General features: G+C 39.4%; 1 protein-coding gene across 2 annotated transcripts in view; it reads right to left on the bottom strand.

The window, feature by feature from the left end:
- The window catches only part of ME1 (malic enzyme 1), a 170,290-nt gene that overhangs the window by 24,837 nt on the left and 123,570 nt on the right, over positions 1-21,883 (bottom strand). For both annotated transcript variants that reach the window (XM_030490125.1, XM_030490126.1), the window contains exons 7-9: positions 14,869-14,978; positions 4,102-4,199; positions 2,279-2,392 (exon numbers count right to left, since the gene is read on the bottom strand). In XM_030490125.1, the coding sequence (XP_030345985.1) occupies positions 2,279-2,392; positions 4,102-4,199; positions 14,869-14,978 (322 nt within the window). The remainder of the gene's footprint in view (positions 1-2,278; positions 2,393-4,101; positions 4,200-14,868; positions 14,979-21,883) is intronic.

Here is a 21,883-nt window from a genome sequence, read left to right as displayed (position 1 = left end):
TTCTCTTACTTCATTTCTAAGCATTTGGAAAGTCCTTCAAGTCTTGCAGCACTCTTCTGCAATCAGCTAAAGCCAAAATAATTTCCTAAGCCGACCTAAGTACAGCATTTCTCCCAGGCCAGAAAAAGGAACCAGGAATAGCTTAATTATTTACTTTCTGTATACATGACTTCCCAGCAGTTAAATCACAAGCTTCAAGAGGTTTAAGATGTATTTTTTTCTTTTGGGGGAGGGCATTTTTTAATTTTTTTTTACTTTTCAGGGGCCACATTTAGCTGCAGAAGAAATCCAAGAGAGGATTTGCAGAGCGCTAGACCAAGGATGAGTTTCCTTATGCCCAGCTCAGGACTTGCACTGAAGTATCTCCACCTTCTAGGTCCAGCAGGTTCTGCACTCAAACACAATACAGCCATAAGCACCCACCAGTTCTCAAGCCCCACAGGACAGCCAGAAGGGAAGACTGGCACTCCCAAGTCTTCCAGGAACACCAGCAATGACCTGAAATGTGCACCGTCAGCTCCCACTGTGGTATCAACATCTGGCCACAAATTCAGCCCTAATATATCTCAGAGAGCTGTTATGTCTGGCTATCACAAATAGTTCACAAATACATTCCAGGCAGAACATGAAATTCAGTGGACTGCTTTTTGGACAAAACCCAAATTAAAGCCTCACCAGGAAGAATACGCAGAGGAAAGGAACTTTGAGGCTGTGTGCAATGCTGATTGGTTTTGGCACTACTTGAGAGTGCTGAAGCTAGAAGATGGGGAGGAAAGTATATAGTCACCGAGTCACTAAAAATTTAGAAAGTGTGAAAAGAATGAGTTGCTGCGTACCAAAAGCAACAACCCAGCTTCTCGGCTGAGTAGCAAATTAGCAGTGAGAGGTGTAAATGAAGCAGGAAGAAGAAACGAGCAGGAGAGAAGGGCTGGTTAACCACCTTGGCTGGACGGACACGCAGCCAAGACCTGTTTTACTGCTTTAGGGCTGCGAAGTTTCTATACTTCTCTCCCCACCAGTTTGTTTCCTTAACACCACCAGGAGGGATTTTAGTTCAACTGTATTATTTGATAATCCCAGTCTCTATGGTGAAGGAAATGTGTGACACACCATTCTTCTTAGGCAACCTCTAGGTCTGGGCCTTCAGTCATCTGTGTTTGAATGCAAAAGCACTTTAAGACTACTAGATGAAAACCAAAAGGATCAAAAACACTCATTAAAATAAACACACACCGGGGCGGGGGGGGTGTGTGTGGAAATAGTGTCATATATAGTAGGAAATACCAGCACTCTTCTGTACCTGATCAGGCTACTTCTGTGCTTTCTGGCAAGGGATGTTCAAGATGACCTTAATAATACTCTCCCATCTCAATGTCTATGATCCTACTATTTTCCCTTTAACAGTATGAGTGAAAGGTGCTGTGATGCTGTTCAATAAACCAACACAGATACTGACTGAAGAATGCGTGCTCCAGGAGCAAAGGTAGGTGAACTACAAAAGATCTTAGATATTAGACAGCCAAAGAACACCGCACAAGTGTGCAGTACCAACAAAGATGACTATAAACACAGCTAACCAATGGGCACGGTGGAAAAGCAAAGCCAACTGGCCTCTGATCCATTTCTTTTAAGTAGCTTATAAACCATTTAATACATAACCACCTTTTAAAATATACCAGTTTCTTTATTCTGGCACATGGAATTCATATGTTTCTTTATTTTGGCACATGGAAGGAATGAGGTAAGGGTGACTGATGAAGTCTCTCAGCAGCTTCAAATTCTGACCAGTGTTGATAGCAGTACAGACCACAACATCTGCCACATGAGCTAGATCACTGTGCATAGAAGCTATTTGATGCAATATATCTCACTCCTTATGTAAGGACGACATGCTTGCAATCCCAATAATGTATCTGTACATTTTTATGCGAGACTGCGTTAACAAGTAAGAGTTGCATTAACATGGGAAATATTAAATCCACAAGTTGAACATTTCTTTCCTTACACATATTTTAATGAACTGCTGAAAAATTCTCTTCATTATGTGCTCATCCCTAATAGAAATAGAGCAGGAAGTCCAAGCATAATCATGTCCCACCACTCCTCCCAGAGCAACGTGGGAGTCTGTCATTCATTTAATACACTTCAGAAAAGAAAAACAGATTGCTATGTCAAGATAAATTCTTGTAGCTGCTTTCACAAATAGTACATTCTTGCCTTTATCTACAGACTGTAAATAACTATCAAGATACTTAAAGGAATAAGAAATTTGTATTACCTTTACTATTAATCCCTTTGAGTCAACCATCCATATCCTTTTGATAGCTGCATCTTTAGATACCCCTTCTTTTTCCATGGCCATAACAATGAGGTTTGCTATCCCCAGTGCAGCCTGAAGGAAAGAGAAAAGAAGTAGCATACAATACCAGAAATGAAAGAAATCCCCTGCTCACTTGTTTCCTTTACCCACTATTTAGGTAAGTTTTGTAATTTTATCTAACAATAAAACTACATTGTTATTTTTTCATAAACGCTAATCAACTGTTGCTACCATTTAGTAATTAGAAACCATAATGTAGATAAATAGTATAGATAAATCTTAAATCATATAGATAAATCATAGTATAGATGGCATTTACAGTGTGGAGAGTGTAATAAATGTTTAAACTCTAATGAAATTTACTCCACATAATCATCTCAGAATACGTTAATTATTGTTTCTTCTTTGAAATTTTATTTTGTTCATTTATTTTTATTTTCTTTTTGTGATTTAAACAAAGGATACCACACTCAGCATGCCAGAAAGTAAAATGCAGTCCTAAAAGACTTTTTGCTCTTATCTTTTTTTTAAAATGTCCATCAAGAGGGTATGTCTTCTTTTACCTACTATTCATGTGTTTGGTAACTCTAGTCTTGGCTGTGGTCCCAGTGAAAGCAGTGGCAAAAAAAAAAAATCACTTATCAATACTTTGCTGAAACATGTATCATTCTTACTGGATTTTATAATATTTCATCCAGCAGATCAAATGTCATACAGGTACATATTGAAAAGCAGGCAAAAGAATGAGCCAACAGACCACTCAGTGTTTCTGATTACTCATATACATCTTTATGGAGTTGATTCTGTTTCTTGTTCTTTATTTTTCAGCTTCAGTGAGAATCAAGCAGGATTTGCCTTTTTTAGTTAAGAAATAAGTAGCCTTATTAGGAATGAGCTCCCATTCTAAAGTAAGGATGATATCTACAATTGCCTCTGCAGCAAAAGGCACACTGACAATACTAATGAAAAAAATAAACATTAGACTGTGGATACATCCATCTGTTGAACATGGAGCAAAACCAGAGGAAAGAACTTCAAAGAGATGGACAGTCTTGATGTACAAAGGTGTTGACATGTCAGACATCGATGCAAGTTGTTCTGAAAACTACACACCTCAGCAGCATCAGATTATTGAATCAGATTAAAGATATCTGGACTCCACAAAGCTGGATTAGTATATTGCACCTATAAGGGCTTTGGTGACCATGAACATTATCTTTCAGAAGCCTTCATGGGGTTGTAGACTTCATACAAGAGATGAGAGTTACCCACACTGTAGATAAGTACAGTATTCACTTATGTGTCAGTGGCTTAGAAATTTATACTGAAAAATTAGTATGAAAAAATGATGTGCATAAAAATCTTCAGAAATGGATGATCTCAACATGAAGAATACTGAAAAACTGTATTTAATGACAGGAAAAATCAAAGAGGCACTGCTTCTTCCTAAATAACACTGACTTTGGTAAATGCATTTTATTTCCTACCTCTTTGGTGGCCTGACATATTTCCTCATCTTTCCAAAAAGTTTTGCTTATTCATAACGACAGCAGTTCAGTAATTTACAGCTGAAGAGCTAAACTCTGAAGTGTTAAAAAGAGAAGAGATCTCTGCAAAATGTCTCATGAAAAACACAAGGCTTGATCAGATGATCAGATTTTTCTGTAAGTTTACATTTGAATTAAGAACCAACTTTCACCAGATGTTAGTGATGCTTCTACACATTTTATCTTGTTAACTGGATACACGTAACTTGATCAAGTTTCCTTTTTCATACCTACCTCTCCAGCTCCCTGAAACAGCACTGTGTGATCTGATAACCTGTTCTTGGTGATACGCAGAGCTGCAAGAAGACCTGCAACAGCCACAGATGCAGTTCCTGAAAGAAAAACAATAAAAGAAAGAATACATTTGGTTATTCTGGAAATAATTACAAAGCACTACATTTTAAATAATTCCACAGCATCTTTTGACTAAAAGTAATTAGGGTAGTAACAAAAAAGTTCAGTGGAACTGGAGTTTGCTCTACTTTATTCTTATTAAAGGTAAATGTAAGCAGGAATATCTTCAGAGTAACATTATATAAAATACGATTGATTGATTCTACTGGATGGGCATACTGGCTGGGCCATTCCAACTATTACAAAATATTCTGGTTATGACCTCTTCTAGAAAGAAAGGGTGTGGGAGCCCAGACAAGAGTATTTTGAAGGACTCCAGATACTGAAAATGAAGATACTGGTCTCATTCTTCAAATAGTTAGAATACAGTAAAATACAAGACTAAAATAAAACTTTATTTCTCATGGGGAGGTTGTCAGAGTAGAAAAGCAAACTGTGAACGTTTACAGAGAAGCTAAGCTAGCTGAAAGAGTAAGGCCAGCTTATTTAAGACACTGACTGTTCTACTGCATCTGAAAGCCCTCAGGACTCCAGTCCACTGTAAAGGAGGTTTCAGCTTACTAGCATCTAAAACACTAGAAGTACCTCTTAAATCTATTTTTGAGTTATGTCACACAGGGGAAAAGGCTAACATTTAGTTTTATGATTTATGCCATGGAGGCCTTTCTTCTCCCGTTCAGAACCACAAAGAATGAGGTACTTGTCTGTCTTTGAATGGAAAGATTTTGGTCCTCATCATGAGAAACACCTATTAATAAAACATAGGGCAATAAAAGGATCTCAAGCAAGCATCTAACCCAAACCTATTCACAATGGCAGGATCAACCATACCTCTGTGATTTCTGACAGAGCTTTGTCTAACTTGTTCCTAACATCTTCTTTCAAATATTCCTATGATCTCCCCAGCAAGCTATTCCAGTGCTTCAATATACTTTCTGTTGAAAAATCGAATCTGAATGGTTTTCTTCTTCTATTTTAGCCTCTTGTCTTATCTACCACCTGTTCTCTTCTTGCAACAAGACATATTTGAAGACTAAGGCTGTCCCAACCTGCTTTTCTCACATGGAATGATCTCAATTCTTCCACTCTTTCAGAAAGTTATATTTTCTGAAACACTTAGCACTCATTTCTCTCCTCTGGACTATCCATCTGTTTCTTATCTTTCTTGAGTTGCAGCACCCAAATCTACATACAACACTGCAGCCGAACCGTTAGCACTGCTGAGTCTAGCTCTCAGCTTCTGTCATTCTCAAGGAAGTAGTATTTAGTCACCAGGACTTGGCATCTGGTTTTTCTGATCTGAAGACCAGTTGCTCCTTCTCCCCAACAAAGTCTACAGGAGAGGGAAGGTCTTCTTTCATGGATTACTGACTTCAGGTAACAAGCTTGTATTTTTCACGAATTATCATCGTCACTAAATCCCAGGCACAAGGTGGACCAAAAAAGACAGTCAGACTCCTTATTCCTGCAAGGAACTTGTATTCATCAAATATTAGAAAAAAATAAACTGAGAAAGTGCATCAGTTTTCAAGAAGTTTAGAGAATCCATAAAGATATCCTGTAGATGGGGATAAGGTAGTGAGGTGGATGATGCCAGCAGAAATGTTGTACTCCGTGAGTCTTTTTAGAGGAGATTCTGAATAACCGACAGTGGACAGCATTGATTTCATCAGGACTGAAAAAGCTCTATCAGCCACTAACAAACAGATATTCAAAGTGGGAAAATGGGTTTCAACTGTCCTTGAAGAGTTATGATGCCTATCTGATTCAGTGACAGCTGAACCACAGGGAGACAAACATCAGCCCTGAGATGTCCCCTGTGTTCAGTTCTGGGACTAAGAATTGAATTCTTCCTTCTCCAGGCAGCAGCTGCCATTAACTGACCCAAGAAAACCAAAGATGAGGCCATAAATGATTTTGAGAAGCCTTCAAGAACTTGCAAGAAGGAGATCTGCTGGTTTCTGCAATTCTGTTCCTGATCACCGCAGTCCTTATTGCAATTGTCTACAAGCTGCCTGGTTCCTTTTGTGGGGAGAATTCACATTGCTACTGATTTTTCCTTCAGAAAAAGTATGAAATGGGTATGACCAGCCCTCTATAAGCATTTGGTCCAGAATCTGCCCTTTAGACATTTGCCTTCAATGTGTGGCTCACCTGAAGGATATACTTTTGCTATTCACAAGTCCACGTTCTCATAAGCAAGGCAGTTTAAAGCTGAGATAGCAGTTATCTCTACATTAAATTCAAGGAGATGCTCAAAACAAGTATTCGTAATGCAGGTACACAGACCATTAAGTTTCAAATACATATAACTAAGGAACTAAAAGAACCAAAATAGTAAGAAGCCTAGTACTGGGTAAATTTCTCCTTAAAAGACATCATTTGGGTGTTGAAAGCTGGGTTTGAATATGTTGTTTAGAGGTAGGATCATCTGAGTTTCATGAACAGTTACATCTTCAAAAATAAAAGCTAAACATTACTAAAAGTTAGGAAGTCCTTTAGAAAGCAATTCTTTGAAGTAAGTCTGCCTGAAGAGTTCAAAAACATATGTCTTTAGAACTAGAAGGTTTGTTACATGCTTTTGATTATGAAGCTTCCCTTAAATCATCAGAAATACAGGACACCTTGTTCTCAGCCCAATTAAACTTTAGACCATACAGATTTGTCATTTTTAATGATTTACTCATTTTTATGACTTCTTCTGAGAGCTGAGATCACTCACTCTCTTCTCCCTCATTTCTCAATTAGAAAAAAAAAAAAAAAACTTAAAAAAATTTTGAGGCATAGCTTTGGGAACAACAACCATTGGGCTGACACACTTCCACCCCACAGTATCCAAGAGCTAGCTTGTTCCTTTCCCGGATGAAATTAAGTCTTCCTCTGGTGAGTGCCAAATTGGCAAAGACGAAAAATGGCAGAAGAGAGAAGTCAGAGTGTGCTCTCAATTTCCCTTGGTATTCTACCAAACAATCCTTATAACAAGCAAAAAAAAAACAAAAACAACCCAACATAAATCCCATCCTCTAGTTTGATGCCAAATTCTTTCTTCTATTTTATATTACACAGCTGTGCTTGCAGGGGAGGAGGAAGCCTACATAACATGGCTTATTCCTAAAACCATTGATCTGGTCTCCTGGAAAGCTGAGCTGGAGCACTGTAAGGTCCTCTCTCTTTCCAGCCCTTGAAGACAGAAGTTGTGGCCACCACAGCACCCTGGTCCTCATCAGAGGACTTCTCAGAAAGCCAGGAAAGCTGTTCTTCAAGCCACTTCCTGGTGACAGAGGCAAAGTGAGACACCATAAATTTCTAACGAATGGGAATGCTAGGATCCTGCTTCTCTTCATGGCTGATGTACTGTTGCTAAGTTTGTTAACCAGAAAAATGGAGTACAGTTAAGTATTACCAGTTGGTATGCATTTACAAACTCTGTTCCAATACTATCTTCTCTTTTACAGAAAAAGAAAAGAGATATGAAACATGAATAAAATACTACATTGAATGTCAGTAACATTCTGCAATGATTATTTACATGGGATGTGAATAATTATAATGGATTATTTACCATTACCTGTATGTTCATTGTGAGGGTGCTTTAGAAGAAAGGTTATAACAATGTATAAAGGCTTAAATATTGCATCTCTCACGAATCATGTTTTGCACAGAACTGCTCTAAAAATTGTATTTTAAAAGCACTCCACATTGGTTTTATTCAGCCACTTGACTCTAAAAAGCAAATAACCCAGTTTATTAAATTACTGAACCCACTATCACTGCTGCTGGCAGCGCCTGTCATCAGTCCTCCTCAGCAGCTTCCCTTATTCCTCCCTATTGAAAGGGGGGCACCGTCAGTGTGAATAGCAGATCTGTTTAACCGGAACTGCTCTGGCTAACAGCATGACCTTAAATTTCACCCTGAATACTGACTCGAGTTTTTGAAAAGAATCAAAATGCAATTCACATCCATCTGCCAAAGCCTAACCACTTTGCGCAAACATTACAAAGCAGAAACAGAATTTTACTGCTTTTCCGACTGTCATCGCTATAGGAAGGAGAGAAATGGCTTCACCTTTCTCTTCCACAGAGCACAGGTTAAATCCTTTGTGTGCAGAATAAGACAGACACTGTTGACGGATATGATTTTGAAAACCAATTCTATTTTCCCCAAATTGCCAGAAGAATAACCTTAGCAAATTTAAAAGAAGAATATTTCCCTAATGCACTGCAGCTGCTGCAACAGAAAACACTTCATTACAGTTTTCTAGGAAGGCAAGTCATATCTCATAAAAATATGGGAGATGTGAAAATTCGAAGTACACTATTCTTTATCACGTCTTTGTTTCCTGTCCAAGATTCTTTAGCCTTACTCTTTACTGTAAACTGTATGACGGAGCATGAATATGTCAAAGGAAATCCTAGAGACCACAGCCTTTTGGGGCTGGCACATTATAAATGCTTTGAAGCACAGAGTCTTCTTTCAGCAGATGCAACAATTAAAGTAAAAAGGAAAAAGGGGGAAAAAAGCCCCAAAACATGAGGAACAAGGATTTAACTTTAATTTCATGTAGTTTTATTTAATTTCATTTAAATTAGAAAGAAATGGCTTACAGCACAGAAGCATTTGTCCATTACTTAAAATTTCAAAATATAAAACTTGTTGTCAAGTATTAGTAATTCCTCTATGTCATTTTCCCTACCTTATCTTAAAAAGCTTGCAAACAAGAAGAGAGGAGGAATTTCTGCAGCATATCCTAAAATCTGAGGTATTCATTCTGGAATAAAACATTAGGAAGTGGTAAAAGTAAAATTCGTATTTCTCAATACACAGTATAATAGAAATCACATGTTAACATGGCCAGTCAATAACACTGCATAGAGTGCCAGGGAAAAAAAAAATCCATTCCCCTCTCCTACGTTTACTGGGAAAAAAGGAGAGAGTAAAGATCCTACATAAAAGGTGTAATCTCAGCTGCTAGTAAGGCAGATGCTATGGCTGTGGGTAGTTCAAAAGGACCTTCTTAAGAGGTGCGCGCTCCTTCTCCCCACCATGAGCTGGCTTTTCAAAGCTTTGTATGCATGCTGACCTGCTCTGGAGCTGCAGCAGGCAGGCAGGAAGAGAGCAGAAAGAGGGAGAAAGGCTCCAGCCAAGGAGAAATGGAGGCATATTTGGAAAGGGGTACATAGTCCCGGAAGCCCAGGGTGGCTGAGGCTGGAAGGTCATCTCGTGCAAGCCCCCGTGCTCAAGCAGGAGCTGGCTGCCCAGGAACACAGTGAGAACAGATTTCTGTTTTTTAATTGATAATGAGCAATAAATGAAACTGAGTAACAGAAGAGATATCCTGAATATACTGGAAAAAATAAAACCAAACCCAACCCCAAAATTCACATAACCCTATGTCTTAATAGGCTTTTTTAATTATTTTGTTTTAAAAAATCCCAACGTCTGTTTCACCTGGAAGCAAATGTCACTTCATACTATGGAAGAAGTTTTCTACAGTTTGCACATAGTATAGGATTTGAGATAGACGATATCAACATATGAGCTATTACATGTCATTCAACTTTGTGTTCTTCAAATTCTAGGTTAGAGAATGAATTGGAAGCCCCATGCTCATCACAACCACAACAACAAACCCCAAACCTTCTTTACAATTTGTTTTCAAGAACTGGAATTTCCAGGTACCAAATGTATCATTTCAATGTTAGTGTTAGGAAGAATTAAATCTTAAAAAGGGCAATGCTTGTGACAGAGAAAATCTGATTTCTAGAACTTCACTGACGTAACATTGAATTGGTCATAACATAACTTCCAGGTATAATTTTCCTAATTATTCAAATGGCAGTCTGCTGAACATTTAGTATACATTTTAGACCAAACCACACTAGTAAGATGAAATAATTATCTAAAAATCTATGTGCTCTGCATTTTTATTTGAGGTCTGTTTCTTTTCATTAAATTTTGATGCAATTAAACAACACAGCTGTTAAAACTAATGACCTCTAAGGTCATGATAGATATCAAAGTTAATTCCAATCCAGTGCAATCTCTCCATGTAAATATTTTTGTTGGCATAAAATACAGGCTCTGTGTCCATAATGGGGACAGCACTGCAATTGTGGGCACAGAGAAATAGAGCTGTAATGCTAGAATAAAACCAGATTTATATTGCATAGAGAACACATTTTATGTAGATTGGCTTATGCTGCAGAGGTTTGTTGTTGTCAATTGAGACAATTTTAGAAGTACAGGGTTGGGGAAAAAATCAAAATAATTGAAATAATTAAAGCAATTGCCCTGCATAGAGACAGGAAGGCTAGAGAAATTTATGCCATGATTTCAAATTTATCTACGTGGCAATGACTACAACCAGCCACCACACGATAAGCACTGAGAGACCCACGTAAAACAAATAGACGGCTCTCTCAAGATGTGCAAACTTGCCCTAAGCCACTGCCTGTGCTTGAGTAGCAAAAACTCTTTCAACAGACACACCAAAACCAGGATGGGTGTGGAAAGGGAGCTCTACAGCACCCTGCCCAGCCCCAGCTGGGTTTGCCAAGGGGCAGGCAGGGATGGTACGAGCTGATTCCACCCTGAGCAGGATTTCAGACACTGCAATCCTGGACTCGCACCTAGGACCCCTTCTTTAACTGATCTTAGGAGATTTGTTCAACATCCTGCAGCAGGTAAGGGAACAGGTTCATTTCTGCAAGCGATTTTCAACCTCCTAAACCATGAATCCCAACCAGGCCTCCTTCAAAGGGTGATCAAGCAGAGAACATCTTTCACCCTGATAAACCTATTTGTTTGGCAACACAAGTCCCAGTTCTTCTGGCATTGGTCCGTTCCCAGGAAGGAGCTGGAACAAAAAAAACCCCACATCTCATGTCTTAAAAGAAAATGCCACTCTGTCCTTGTGACTCCTTCCTAAATATATTGGAGATCAGCAAAGCTAGCAACCTGATCTAATTCAGGTATTTCTAAATGACGTGAAACTTCATAGAATCACAGAATGGTTTGGATTGGAAAGGACCTTAAGATCATCTAGTTCCAACCCCCCTGCCATGGGCAGGGACACCAAACACTAAACCATGTCACCCAAGATTCCATCCAACCTGGCCTTGAACACTGTCAGAGATGGAGCATTCACGACTTCCTTAGGCAACCCATTCCAGTGCCTCACCACCCTCACTGTAAAGAACTTCTTCCTTATATCTAACCTAAACTTCCCCTGTTTAAGTTTGAACCTGTTACCCCTTGTCCTACCACTACAGTCCCTAAGGAAGAGTCCCTCCCCAGAATCCTTATAGGCCTCCTTCAGATACTGGAAGGCTGCTATGAGGTCTCCACGCAGCCTTCTCTTCTCCAGGATGAACAGCCCCAACTCTCTCAGCCTGTCTTCATACAGGAGGCGTTCCAGCCCCCTTATCATCCTCGTGGCCCCTCTCTGGACCTGCTCCAACAGCTCCATGTCCTTCTTATGTTGAGGACACCAGGATTGTACGCAGTACTCCAAGTGGGGTCTCGCAAAAGCAGAGCAGAGGGGCAGGATCACCTCCTTTGACCTGCTGGTCACGCTTCTTTTGATGCAGCCCAGGATACAGTTGGCTTTCTGGACTGCAAGCGCACACTGCTGGCTCATGTGCAGTTTCTCATCAACCAACACCCCCAAGTCCTTCTCTGCAGGGCTGCTCTGAATCTCTTCTCTGCCCAACCTGTAGCAGTGCCTGGGATTGCCCCGACCCAGGTGTAGGACCTTGCACTTGGCTTGGTTGAACTTCATGAGGTTGGCATTGGCCACCTTTCAGGCGTGCCCAGGTCCCTCTGGATGGCATCCCTTCCCTCCAGCGTATCAACCGAACCACACAGCTTGGTGTTTTCAGCAAACTTGCTGAGGGTGCACTCAATCCCACTGTCCATGTCACTGACAAAGATGTTGAACAGGACAAGTCTCAACACCGATCCCTGAGGGACACCACTTGTTCCTGGTTTCCAATTGGACATTGAGCTGTTGACCACAACTCTCTGTGTGTGGCCATCCAGCCAATTCTTTATCCACGGAGTGGTTCATCTATCAAATTGATGTCTCTCCAGTTTAGAGTCAAGGATGTCGTGCAGGACAGTGTCAAACGCTTTGCACAAGTCCAGGTAGATGACGTCAACTGCTTTGCCCCTGTCCATCAGTTCTGTAGCCCCATCATAGAAGGCCACCAAATTGGTCAGGCAGGATTTCTCCTTAGTGAAGCCATGTTGGCTGTCACCAACCACCTCATTGTTTTTCATATGCCCTAGCATGCTTTCCAGGAGAATCTGCTCCAAGATTTTGCTGGCTCCTGGGCAAGTCCTGTTGAGGACTTGAGGCTTCCTCAGTGGCTCTTGCCGCTCAGAATTGAGGCTCCTGGACACTGTGTTTCCTCAATATTTCTTTTGATCACTAAAGTAGCTTTGGCTTGAAAAATATTTGGACTAGGGGAAATTATGTTTACTATCACATGAGCACTATCTTCAGATTACGATGGCAAATCGTATACAGTGTTGTGCGTGTTTGCTTTTATTGGCCTGATGCTACTTGTCAGCTTTACTGCTGTAGGGGTAGAAAACACAACTTGCATATAGAGAAGGCCACTCTTTCCAGCAACCTGGAAAAAATCATGCCATTTAGAAACTGAAAATCTCTAAGGATTGCCTCTATAACCTCATCAAAGTTGTCAAGTGAATGATCCTTAGGATTTAGAAAGCTGTAATAGAAAGAGGGAGAAAAGATCACTGGATCTGTATTTGGGCTGTTGTTATTCCACTGCCATGTTGTGGAGGAAGATGACAGCCCACAAAAAAAAAAAAAAAACCAGCATACAGAGGGTATTTATGAGGATATGATGACAAATCGGAGATCAGAGCAGACTGAATACATCCGCTTTCACCTCTTGGAAGCTATACAAGCATTACGGATGGAGATCGCCCGAAAGTCCCAGACATCATTTATGAAAACATCAAAAGACCCAGAAACACAAATTAGATTGCAGAAATTGAATAAATTAAAACACTGCACATGGCTGCACTTCTAAAGAAGACCAACAGCTACTACAGCAGTTCAGCCAAAAGCCAAACAGATACCTTCCAGCAGTTTTGAATGTGAAGACACCTCCTTCCAAGGTGCAGGAGAGAGAACGCAGTGGTTTTAAAATGCATCTGGAGACATGGAAGACTTTCTCAGCTTAGTTTACCCATATTTGTTACACTTCTACTGATAAGCTTCCCTTCTATTTCTTTGAAACTACATTCTAGTTGAGTCTCTATCTGATTTGGGGTGAGGACTTTCACCCTGCAAGGAAAGATAATTCCCTGTGGGAGCTGGGTCTCTAAACAACTAGGGAAACTACCAGATGCTGTTTGGTCTGCTGTATTGGACTGTCATAGCCATGCCTACACCCAGACCCTGCAGGGTAAGTCTCTCTCTTACGAAGAGAAATGACGTTTAAATAATTAGTTTATTTCCCATCTGGGAGTTTGTCCTTCATAATCTGTTTCAGATGCAGGAGTAAAACTCAGCCAAGCTCATAACAGAAACATAGTTCATGTAGCTAGCCAAATCCCTAACATCAGAAAGACAAGGGCTATTTGAATCTATCACTGTGCATTGAGTTCCTGAAATAAGACCTAAGATCCAAGAATGACTCAAGAAGGATTTCTGGAAAACTCAAGCTCCCAATGTTTGGCTTAAAGTGTCACTGCAAACTGTCAGAAAGACAGTTGAACTCACATTTTTATCCTGTCATGGCTGAGGACCTCCATCTACCTAAGGAAAAATGAGGGGGTAAGAGGCATCTGGGTGCCCAGGGTCCTCCTTAGGTACCTCTCTCTAGCAGTTTGTCTGACTTCAGTCTCCTCATAAGGATGGCAGCTAGTGTGCTTACTGCCCTAGAATAAGCTATTTTTTCCAGTGCTCTTTTCCTGACAAGAAATAAGGCAATGCAAGCAGCAGCATCTGCTACTTCATCAGAAGGATGTGCTTGTCCTTCTCCTTGGGAGGAAAGGGACAAGATGCCCATTTAGATTGACCATTCCTGATGTTTCCATCCTCAATCTTTTTCTTTTGCCAGCTGCTACAAATGATTCAGATGGGAAAGCAGAGTCGGGGGATAATTTCCCTCTAAAATGGAATGCAGCCCTGAGACTACAAGGAAAACTAGGAGGATATTTAACTGAGTTGTCAGTTTAAGAACTGAAATACAGTTTGACATTTATCAAGCAAGCTCTGTCACATGGAGGAACAGTGGAGCACTTGTCACTGCAGTGACAAAAAACCAAAGGGAAGTACAGGCTGGGCTTGAGCTCTGACATTTGCCCAAAGATCTGAAGTTAATAATTTATATGGTAAAGCCATTCACAGATTAAACTGTTAAAAAAAACCAAAACCTGAAGAGATTTATCTAAATAAAGCATGGGCATAAATGAGAGGGGAAAGGTTAAGAGCAAAGACAGCTCACCAGAAGCCCATGCTGAGGAAACCCAAGGCAAAATGTGACTTGTACTGAACATTGTCAAACATCATAGGAAAGCTGATACATTTTTTTTCCCTCTGGTGTATCAATTAAGACTCATTTTTTTCTGGCTTGTATCACAGGAGTGAAGAGACGAGAGTCTGTTACCTTGAATGTCATCATTGAAAGTGCAATACTTGTTACGGTACTTATTCAGGAGGCGGAATGCATTAGCATTAGCAAAATCCTCAAATTGAATAAGGCAGTTCATGCCATACCTAGAAAGACAAAAAATTGTGCATTACATTAAAAATAATACATAATTATATATTAAAAAGCTATTAACATTGGCAGTCAGCTTCTGAATACAAGTATCGTGATTTATATATCTACTAATATGTTTCTGCTATATTCTGTATCTTTACATTCATATAAATTATTTAGAAGGCATAATTAAACTACTAATATGCTTTCCTCAGTTCTAAGTTAAGAATAAAAGACCAGGAGAAAAGGCCTTCATCTCTCTACAGACATCTCAACAGTAGTCTTCGCTGAGCAAACAGCTAGTGAGCAAACAAAACTGGCCCCGTAAGGAAGGTAGTAAAAAGGTAACACATTCAGAACATGGATTTGATTTTATTTTATTGTCATTATGCAGGTGAGCAGCATGACATCACTCTCAACATGATGCTCAACCATTTTTATTACAAAAGAGGTATGTAAACAGAAACAAGGTTAATCTAGACAAATGATAACCATGTGAGAACACTTTAAGGAAGGAAAATGATAGCTGCAAATTTGATTTGAGTTACACTTAGATAACATATACTAAAACTTTGGGTATATGCAGAAACTAAGTTACATTTCTTTCATCTACTGTTTCACTGGATTGTCAAAACTGGATTTCTCATATGAATAGTAGATGTTTCTTAAACAGTATGCTAAGAATCAATGTTATCATCCACTTGAATGTTTTCTTATCCTTTTAGCTAATGAAACAATTAAAATAGACGTTTTCTATAGTACTTCGAAATCTGTATACTGTATTTTGAAAATATAGTATGCAGTTGCATCGGATGAACAATTTCTACCATTTTGCTGATATGACTAAGTCAGCTCAGCAGGGGTACAGGGGTAAGTAACTTTTGACAAACCTTTCGGTAATGCTCTCAAAGTCAATGCAAATCACTACATTTCTTGGAAACAGTTTACTGTGTTACTTTGCTGCCTTGGACCCACTGTGTACCAAGGCTGCACTACCTAACAGGGTGCAAACAACAGCATATTTCTGTATATGTACAGACAGGTGCCTATGTTGACTTCATGAGGCATAAAGCATCTCAAATACACCTAAAAATTACTGAAGAGAAGAATACAGGAGCTTGTTGTTTGTTTATTTTTTGTTTATAAGGAGACTTTAGAATCCTGGCACCAGACTCATATGCCAATAACTAACAAGTAAAAAATTGTCCTGGTGTACCAATAAGGTTACTCTTAAAATGAAAGTTAATAATAAGTTAAATTAATTTAATATTACTATTATGCATACTCCAGTCACTGGATGCATTTTGTAATGGTACGGTCTCTGGATTCCTTGCTTAACATTCCCACATGGCATTTTCAAACACTTCCTTAAAACAAAACAAACAAAACCTGAAACACAAGAACCCCCAAAGATCACAGACATTTCTAGACAAAAAAATATGTAAAGACTGAATTCAAGCTCACAGCACATTGACAAAAAGTTATGGGGTTTTTGGTTTAGTTTTCGGGGGGTTGTTTGCTTGTTTTGGGGAGTTTTGTTTTGGGGAGGTTTTGGTTTGGTTTTTGTTTGTTTGTGGGGGGGTTTTGTTTGTTTTGGGGGGGGTGTTTTGTTTTGTTTTTTCCTGTGTCCAATCTCATATGGGGAAAAAAAAGTAAAACACGAAAAGTTTAAAATACAGGATTAGCACTAAAACTGTCGGTATAAGTTTGGGTCTGGAAATATTATGTAAACATTATCCCACCCTGAAATAATAGTACAAAAAAAGTTCTTTCAAGAAAGTACTTTTTTACTTAAATAAACTTAATGGCAATTTGCACAGGCTAAGGAACCATTTGATTAAAACTAAAAAATATTGCATTAAGGTGTTGCTATGAAATTATTACCAGTAGGGTCTAACAGAACATGTCCTCTTTGAGCTAAAGGAGGTTTTTCCTTATCTGCTAACAGCACAAATCCAAGAGAGACCTTAAGCAGTTCCTGCTTCATTCAAAAAAGCAGTACATACATGTACTGAGCAGCTCCATATAAACAACCTTCTCTAATGTTAATAGTTTTTCTTTAAACCATACATGTGTTTGGCAACCATGTTAAGCAAAGCCATCAATATTAAAAAAAAGACAAAAATTCCTGTGACTAAATTAATTTCCATGGAAATCACATATTTACAGCCATATTACAATTAGCCAAAACTACTGGGATTCCACTGGCAGGAATGGTAATCACTGCTGAAAATAAATACATCTTCAGGTTTTATGGAAAAACCTGGAAATTTTCAGCAGCACAATGACAGGCAACTGTTTAAAGAGAATTTGGCAAGTCAGTAATCCAGTACAGAAAATCACAACCAAGTTCAAACAAGAAACTGGAACTACTTTTAAAAAATTAAATTTCTAACCTGATTCTGTATCTGACATGAATTTCTGTGATTCCATATGGGTTCAGGAGCTGACAGTTAGACACTAATATGAAACTAATGAGATTAACACTCTGGAATCCTGGAGCTTGGTTAGAAGTGTTTCTTGGATGTCATTAAGCCAATGTCTGTTTCTTTATTTTACCATATATAACATTCCATTTTCTCATCTGCATTTGATTTTTATCCGTTTTCTCACCCGTTGCCTCTGTAGACACAGATCAAAACTCCCTGTGAATTATATTAAATCAATGTCCCTGTAGAAAACACTCATCCTATACTGGGCACACTATCCATACTAATTCTCTGAGCAAGAGATCATGGCTGTTCAATTAATATGGAATAAATGCAGGCAATCTAATTCTGGGCCTCTGGGACTTCGGTATTACAGCAGAAAAATTTCTAAGCAGCCTTCTTATAGACTGGAAGCGTTATACACGACACCCAGGTAAAAACCTGAGACTTCAATGCTGCCCATGACCAGTAATACCTTATAAGATTCATGAAGTTTGAGGTCTATGTCCTCAAAAAAATCTAATCAAATCAAGTCACCGGGTACTCATAACAGACAAGAAAATGACATAGTGTTTCTGTGCTTGGAGTATTCCCATTCTCAAAAATCACTAAGAGATGAGACATAGAGACAGTTAATAGTTAATCTCTTACATTCCAGAAAATTCCCTTGCAGTAATGAATTGGCTACAAAAGTGCCACACAGTTCTGGAAACGATGACCACATTAAAATAGCCATCAATTCTTCTACAACTTCCACATCTTACTACTGCAATCACTTCCAGTAGAAAGTTGAGCCAAAACCTAAAATTATGTTCACAGCCAACAGCTCAGTTCCACTTCCCTTCCTGTCTCACTCTGCAGTAACCTTCCACCTCTGTTGCACTCTGATCGACAGGTAGTTAAACTTGACTTAAACCACGACAATCATATAACTTAGGAGAATTTCACCTTCCTATATGAAATTTTAAGGCATACACATTAAAACTGTAAAATAAAATCCTTTTAATTTGAACATGTCACCAACAATAGAGTCGTGGGAGCAAGCAGAAATTGTATGTGGTTACAATGGTGCAAACATACAATGTATCATGCCTTACTGCTTGCCCAAAACAGAGACAACATTTCTCCAGCTACCACTACTCTTGACCCAGGGGTACACAGGGGGTAATTGGGGAAATCGAGAAACACACAGCTAGCAAGCATGTTCATATTGAAAGGCAGTACAAAAAAACGGAAGAGAGAACCTATCCAGTGGGCATCAACTGTCTCAACCAGAACACATGAAAGAAATGATGGATCTAGTCCTAGACTTCCCATACTAAGAAAATAAATGAAAATCTGGGAAACATTCCTCCTCAGTATGCAACCGTAACAAATGCCCTAGTGAATTCTTAACTATTTTTTTTCTCTGGAAAACACTTCTCTGACAGCAATAGCTTGGCTTGAGTAGCCTGGCTAGAATGGCTGGATTCTTGCAGGCAAGTGTTTTGTAGCTGTGAATTCCTCTCTTCCGCCTGCTTGGGATCTGTCACTGTGGGAGCTGATTAAACATACATAAATCATCCCTAGAAAGTGATAATCCAGATCACTGCTCCCCCTCATAAATCCTGATTTGTCACCCATGTCTTTTTGTGTACTTGAATCTTAGTCTCTTGTTCCAAGTCACACAGGCAGTCTGAATCAGGATCCATCTGGAAAGAAGTTCAAAGCCACCTTACCTTTTTCTGTTATGGACAGAAAATACAGACAACAGTGGTGGCAAGCATGCAACATCAGATTTGCCATGAAGTATGGGAGGAAAATGCTGGACAATGGATTAAAAAGAACCATCCCACTGAATAACGTGTGCTTGCCAGAAAACACAGTTTCTAATACTTCTCCCAATTTACAACATATTTTATGTGACAGTCTTAGCTTAGTTTTCCCCATTTATAAACAAATTTATACTCAAGTGTCTCTGACAACAATGTTAATATTTCAAATCATTCTACGGATTATATCTTTATGTAACAGGCTGGAGAAAAATGTCCACAGCTCTTTAACCATCCCAAATATACAGTACTAGCATTTTGGCAACCCAATGCTCTTAAGAACCTCAAAAAGGGAAAACCCTCAAGAATCCAGTGGGAGCTATAAAAGTTTGGGCATAATTTTGAATTCAAACCATATGACCAGTAAAATCCATGCTTACTTCTACAGCTAAGAAATTTTTCTGGAAATATATTTGGATCATTTGTTCTTACTGCCAGCCATTGTTTTGGAAACCTTCCTAAAGGATCAAATAGTTGCTTTTTAGGTTTTTAGAGCTTCCAAAAGCCTATTTGACTATTTTCTTTGTTCGTATGGGCCTGGAAGTGAAAAAGCCTTAGAAACCATCAGAAGTGGTTGCTGCCACCCATTCCTAAGAAGGAGCAAAACCAAAATGATAGCAACACTGGCATTTTGTCCCTTGCCTCGTGCGTCACACAGCTGCTCCACCAGCCAGAACCATTTATAGTGCATCACGACGATGTAGAAATCATCTCCTTCCTCCCCACTCCAAATGCTGTAAGCTAGTTCATTTCCATATATTCCACTACTCAAAACAGATTTAAAGCATGATGGCCACTGCTATAAACTCCTTGTTGTGCCAGGGCTTTCAGGAAAGGATGCCTTTCCACCTTCTCTCCTTACACCTCTTACGATCCGGACGTATTCTCTTCCTGCTCTTCCCCAAGCTATCTTTAACTTCATTTCACAAAGCAACTAAACTTCTGTAATGAGGTCATACATCCACCCTAGCACCTCTTCCGCTATAATTTTAACCTGGTGGTTAAATTCAATCAAACTTGACCAAGGGGGATAGAGCCTTCCACAATAATTGCTACATATATTTTCTGTGGAAAAAGGTGGCCAAGATGAGAAATCCTGCAGCAAGCACAACAGCCACTCTGAAGCAGATGTTAGCACTCATGCTCTCTAACAGCCTGATGAGCTACAGCTGCACAAGACAGAAATCTGCCCAATATGTACTCAGCTCTAGCCACTGCTAGAACGCAAATACCTTCCCAGAAGAGGTATCATTAAATTACAGATAACTTTCTCTGTCCTGAATTGGACCAGCAAGTCAGAGACCAGACACTCTAAAGAACTTAATAGAAACTGTCAGCATCTCTGCCTTCCACATGAATGACACTATTTTATTTTTTTATGCAGGCAGACATTGTTTTTATTTTATCTACAGAAAGCATTTACTTTCTTATGAGTATTTTTCATAGCTATTTTCTGTTTCCAAACCAAGCCTTGTCCCGATGAGTTCAGTACATATCCAAACTAGGCATGGGTGTAGGAAAGACAGCCAGCATTTAGCACCCTCCCTAGTACCAGCAACAGACTCTTGCTTCATTCACGTTCTCCTCAAGGAAATACAATTCTACAAAAACTTTCCACATTACTATTCCCTGGCACAATCACAGTGCTACAGTGTCTGCAATGCAACCCTGCTTTGCACCAGTGCTTCTAACACTCCTCTGCTTGCTTCTTCCCTCTCCAGAACAGGTTTGGTGATCATCTCCATGGCCTTTCTATCCCAGGAATTATGAGGACAACATGCTGGAGCTGGCTCATAATTTCCCCTTTTTCTCCTGCCAGCCAGCAGCACTACTCCATGTGTGCCCTTCGCAGGCCTTGGGAATAGCAAGGCTTGGAGCAGGGTGATGCTGAATTAGGAGGGTCTTGTAGTTGGTGGTCCTGAAGTCATTGCCCATTAGCAGAGAAGCAAAACCAGATTCTCTGTCCACAGTCAGGCACTATTTACATAAAGCACTTCTCTTACACCAAAAAATAATTAAATTGAAAGTTTTTGTGGTATATTAACATAAAAAATTACTACCAGAAAAAGATGGTCTGGGTTTTTTTAACTTATCTTTTCAACAGCTTGCTTTCAAAGACCCATATAAAATCAAGTTTATCACCACTCATCACCGTAAGCCCAGAAAAAACACTGAGGACTTGACAGTCAGGTCCTTTTTGTCTTCAGTGTCGCACATGGGCAATCCTAGCCAGACCACGTGGACAGATACATTCTGATGCTTTGAGTACACAGGTGTGATACTGACTGAATAAAATCAACTTTTTAAAGAGATTTCATAACATAAAACCACCTCTTTCTCCCATATGATCTTGCATTGAGTGCTGTTAAATTCCTATGGTGGACTGCACCAAGTTGCCCCCTCTCCACTGTGAAACAGTCCCCTCAGGAGGAAGGTGGCTGGATGACACAGTACTGAGATACATTATAATGCACGTTATAAAAATAAATTATACTTTTAATATTTCACAAAATCATGAGCCAAACTCTTACACTCAGTTCTTGACAAACACAAACATCAGCCCCAGCAGACTAGGTCACTGCCCTGAAAAAGCGTACTATGCAAACTTCCACAAACGCAGAGGTATGCAGGCTTGGCTGATGCTCAGGTTAAATCTGAGGAGGTAGAAAACTATATTGT

This window comes from Strigops habroptila, chromosome 6 (assembly GCF_004027225.2).
Source record: "Strigops habroptila isolate Jane chromosome 6, bStrHab1.2.pri, whole genome shotgun sequence".
Lineage (NCBI taxonomy): Eukaryota > Metazoa > Chordata > Aves > Psittaciformes > Psittacidae > Strigops > Strigops habroptila.
This window is presented reverse-complemented; position numbering and strand designations above follow the sequence as displayed.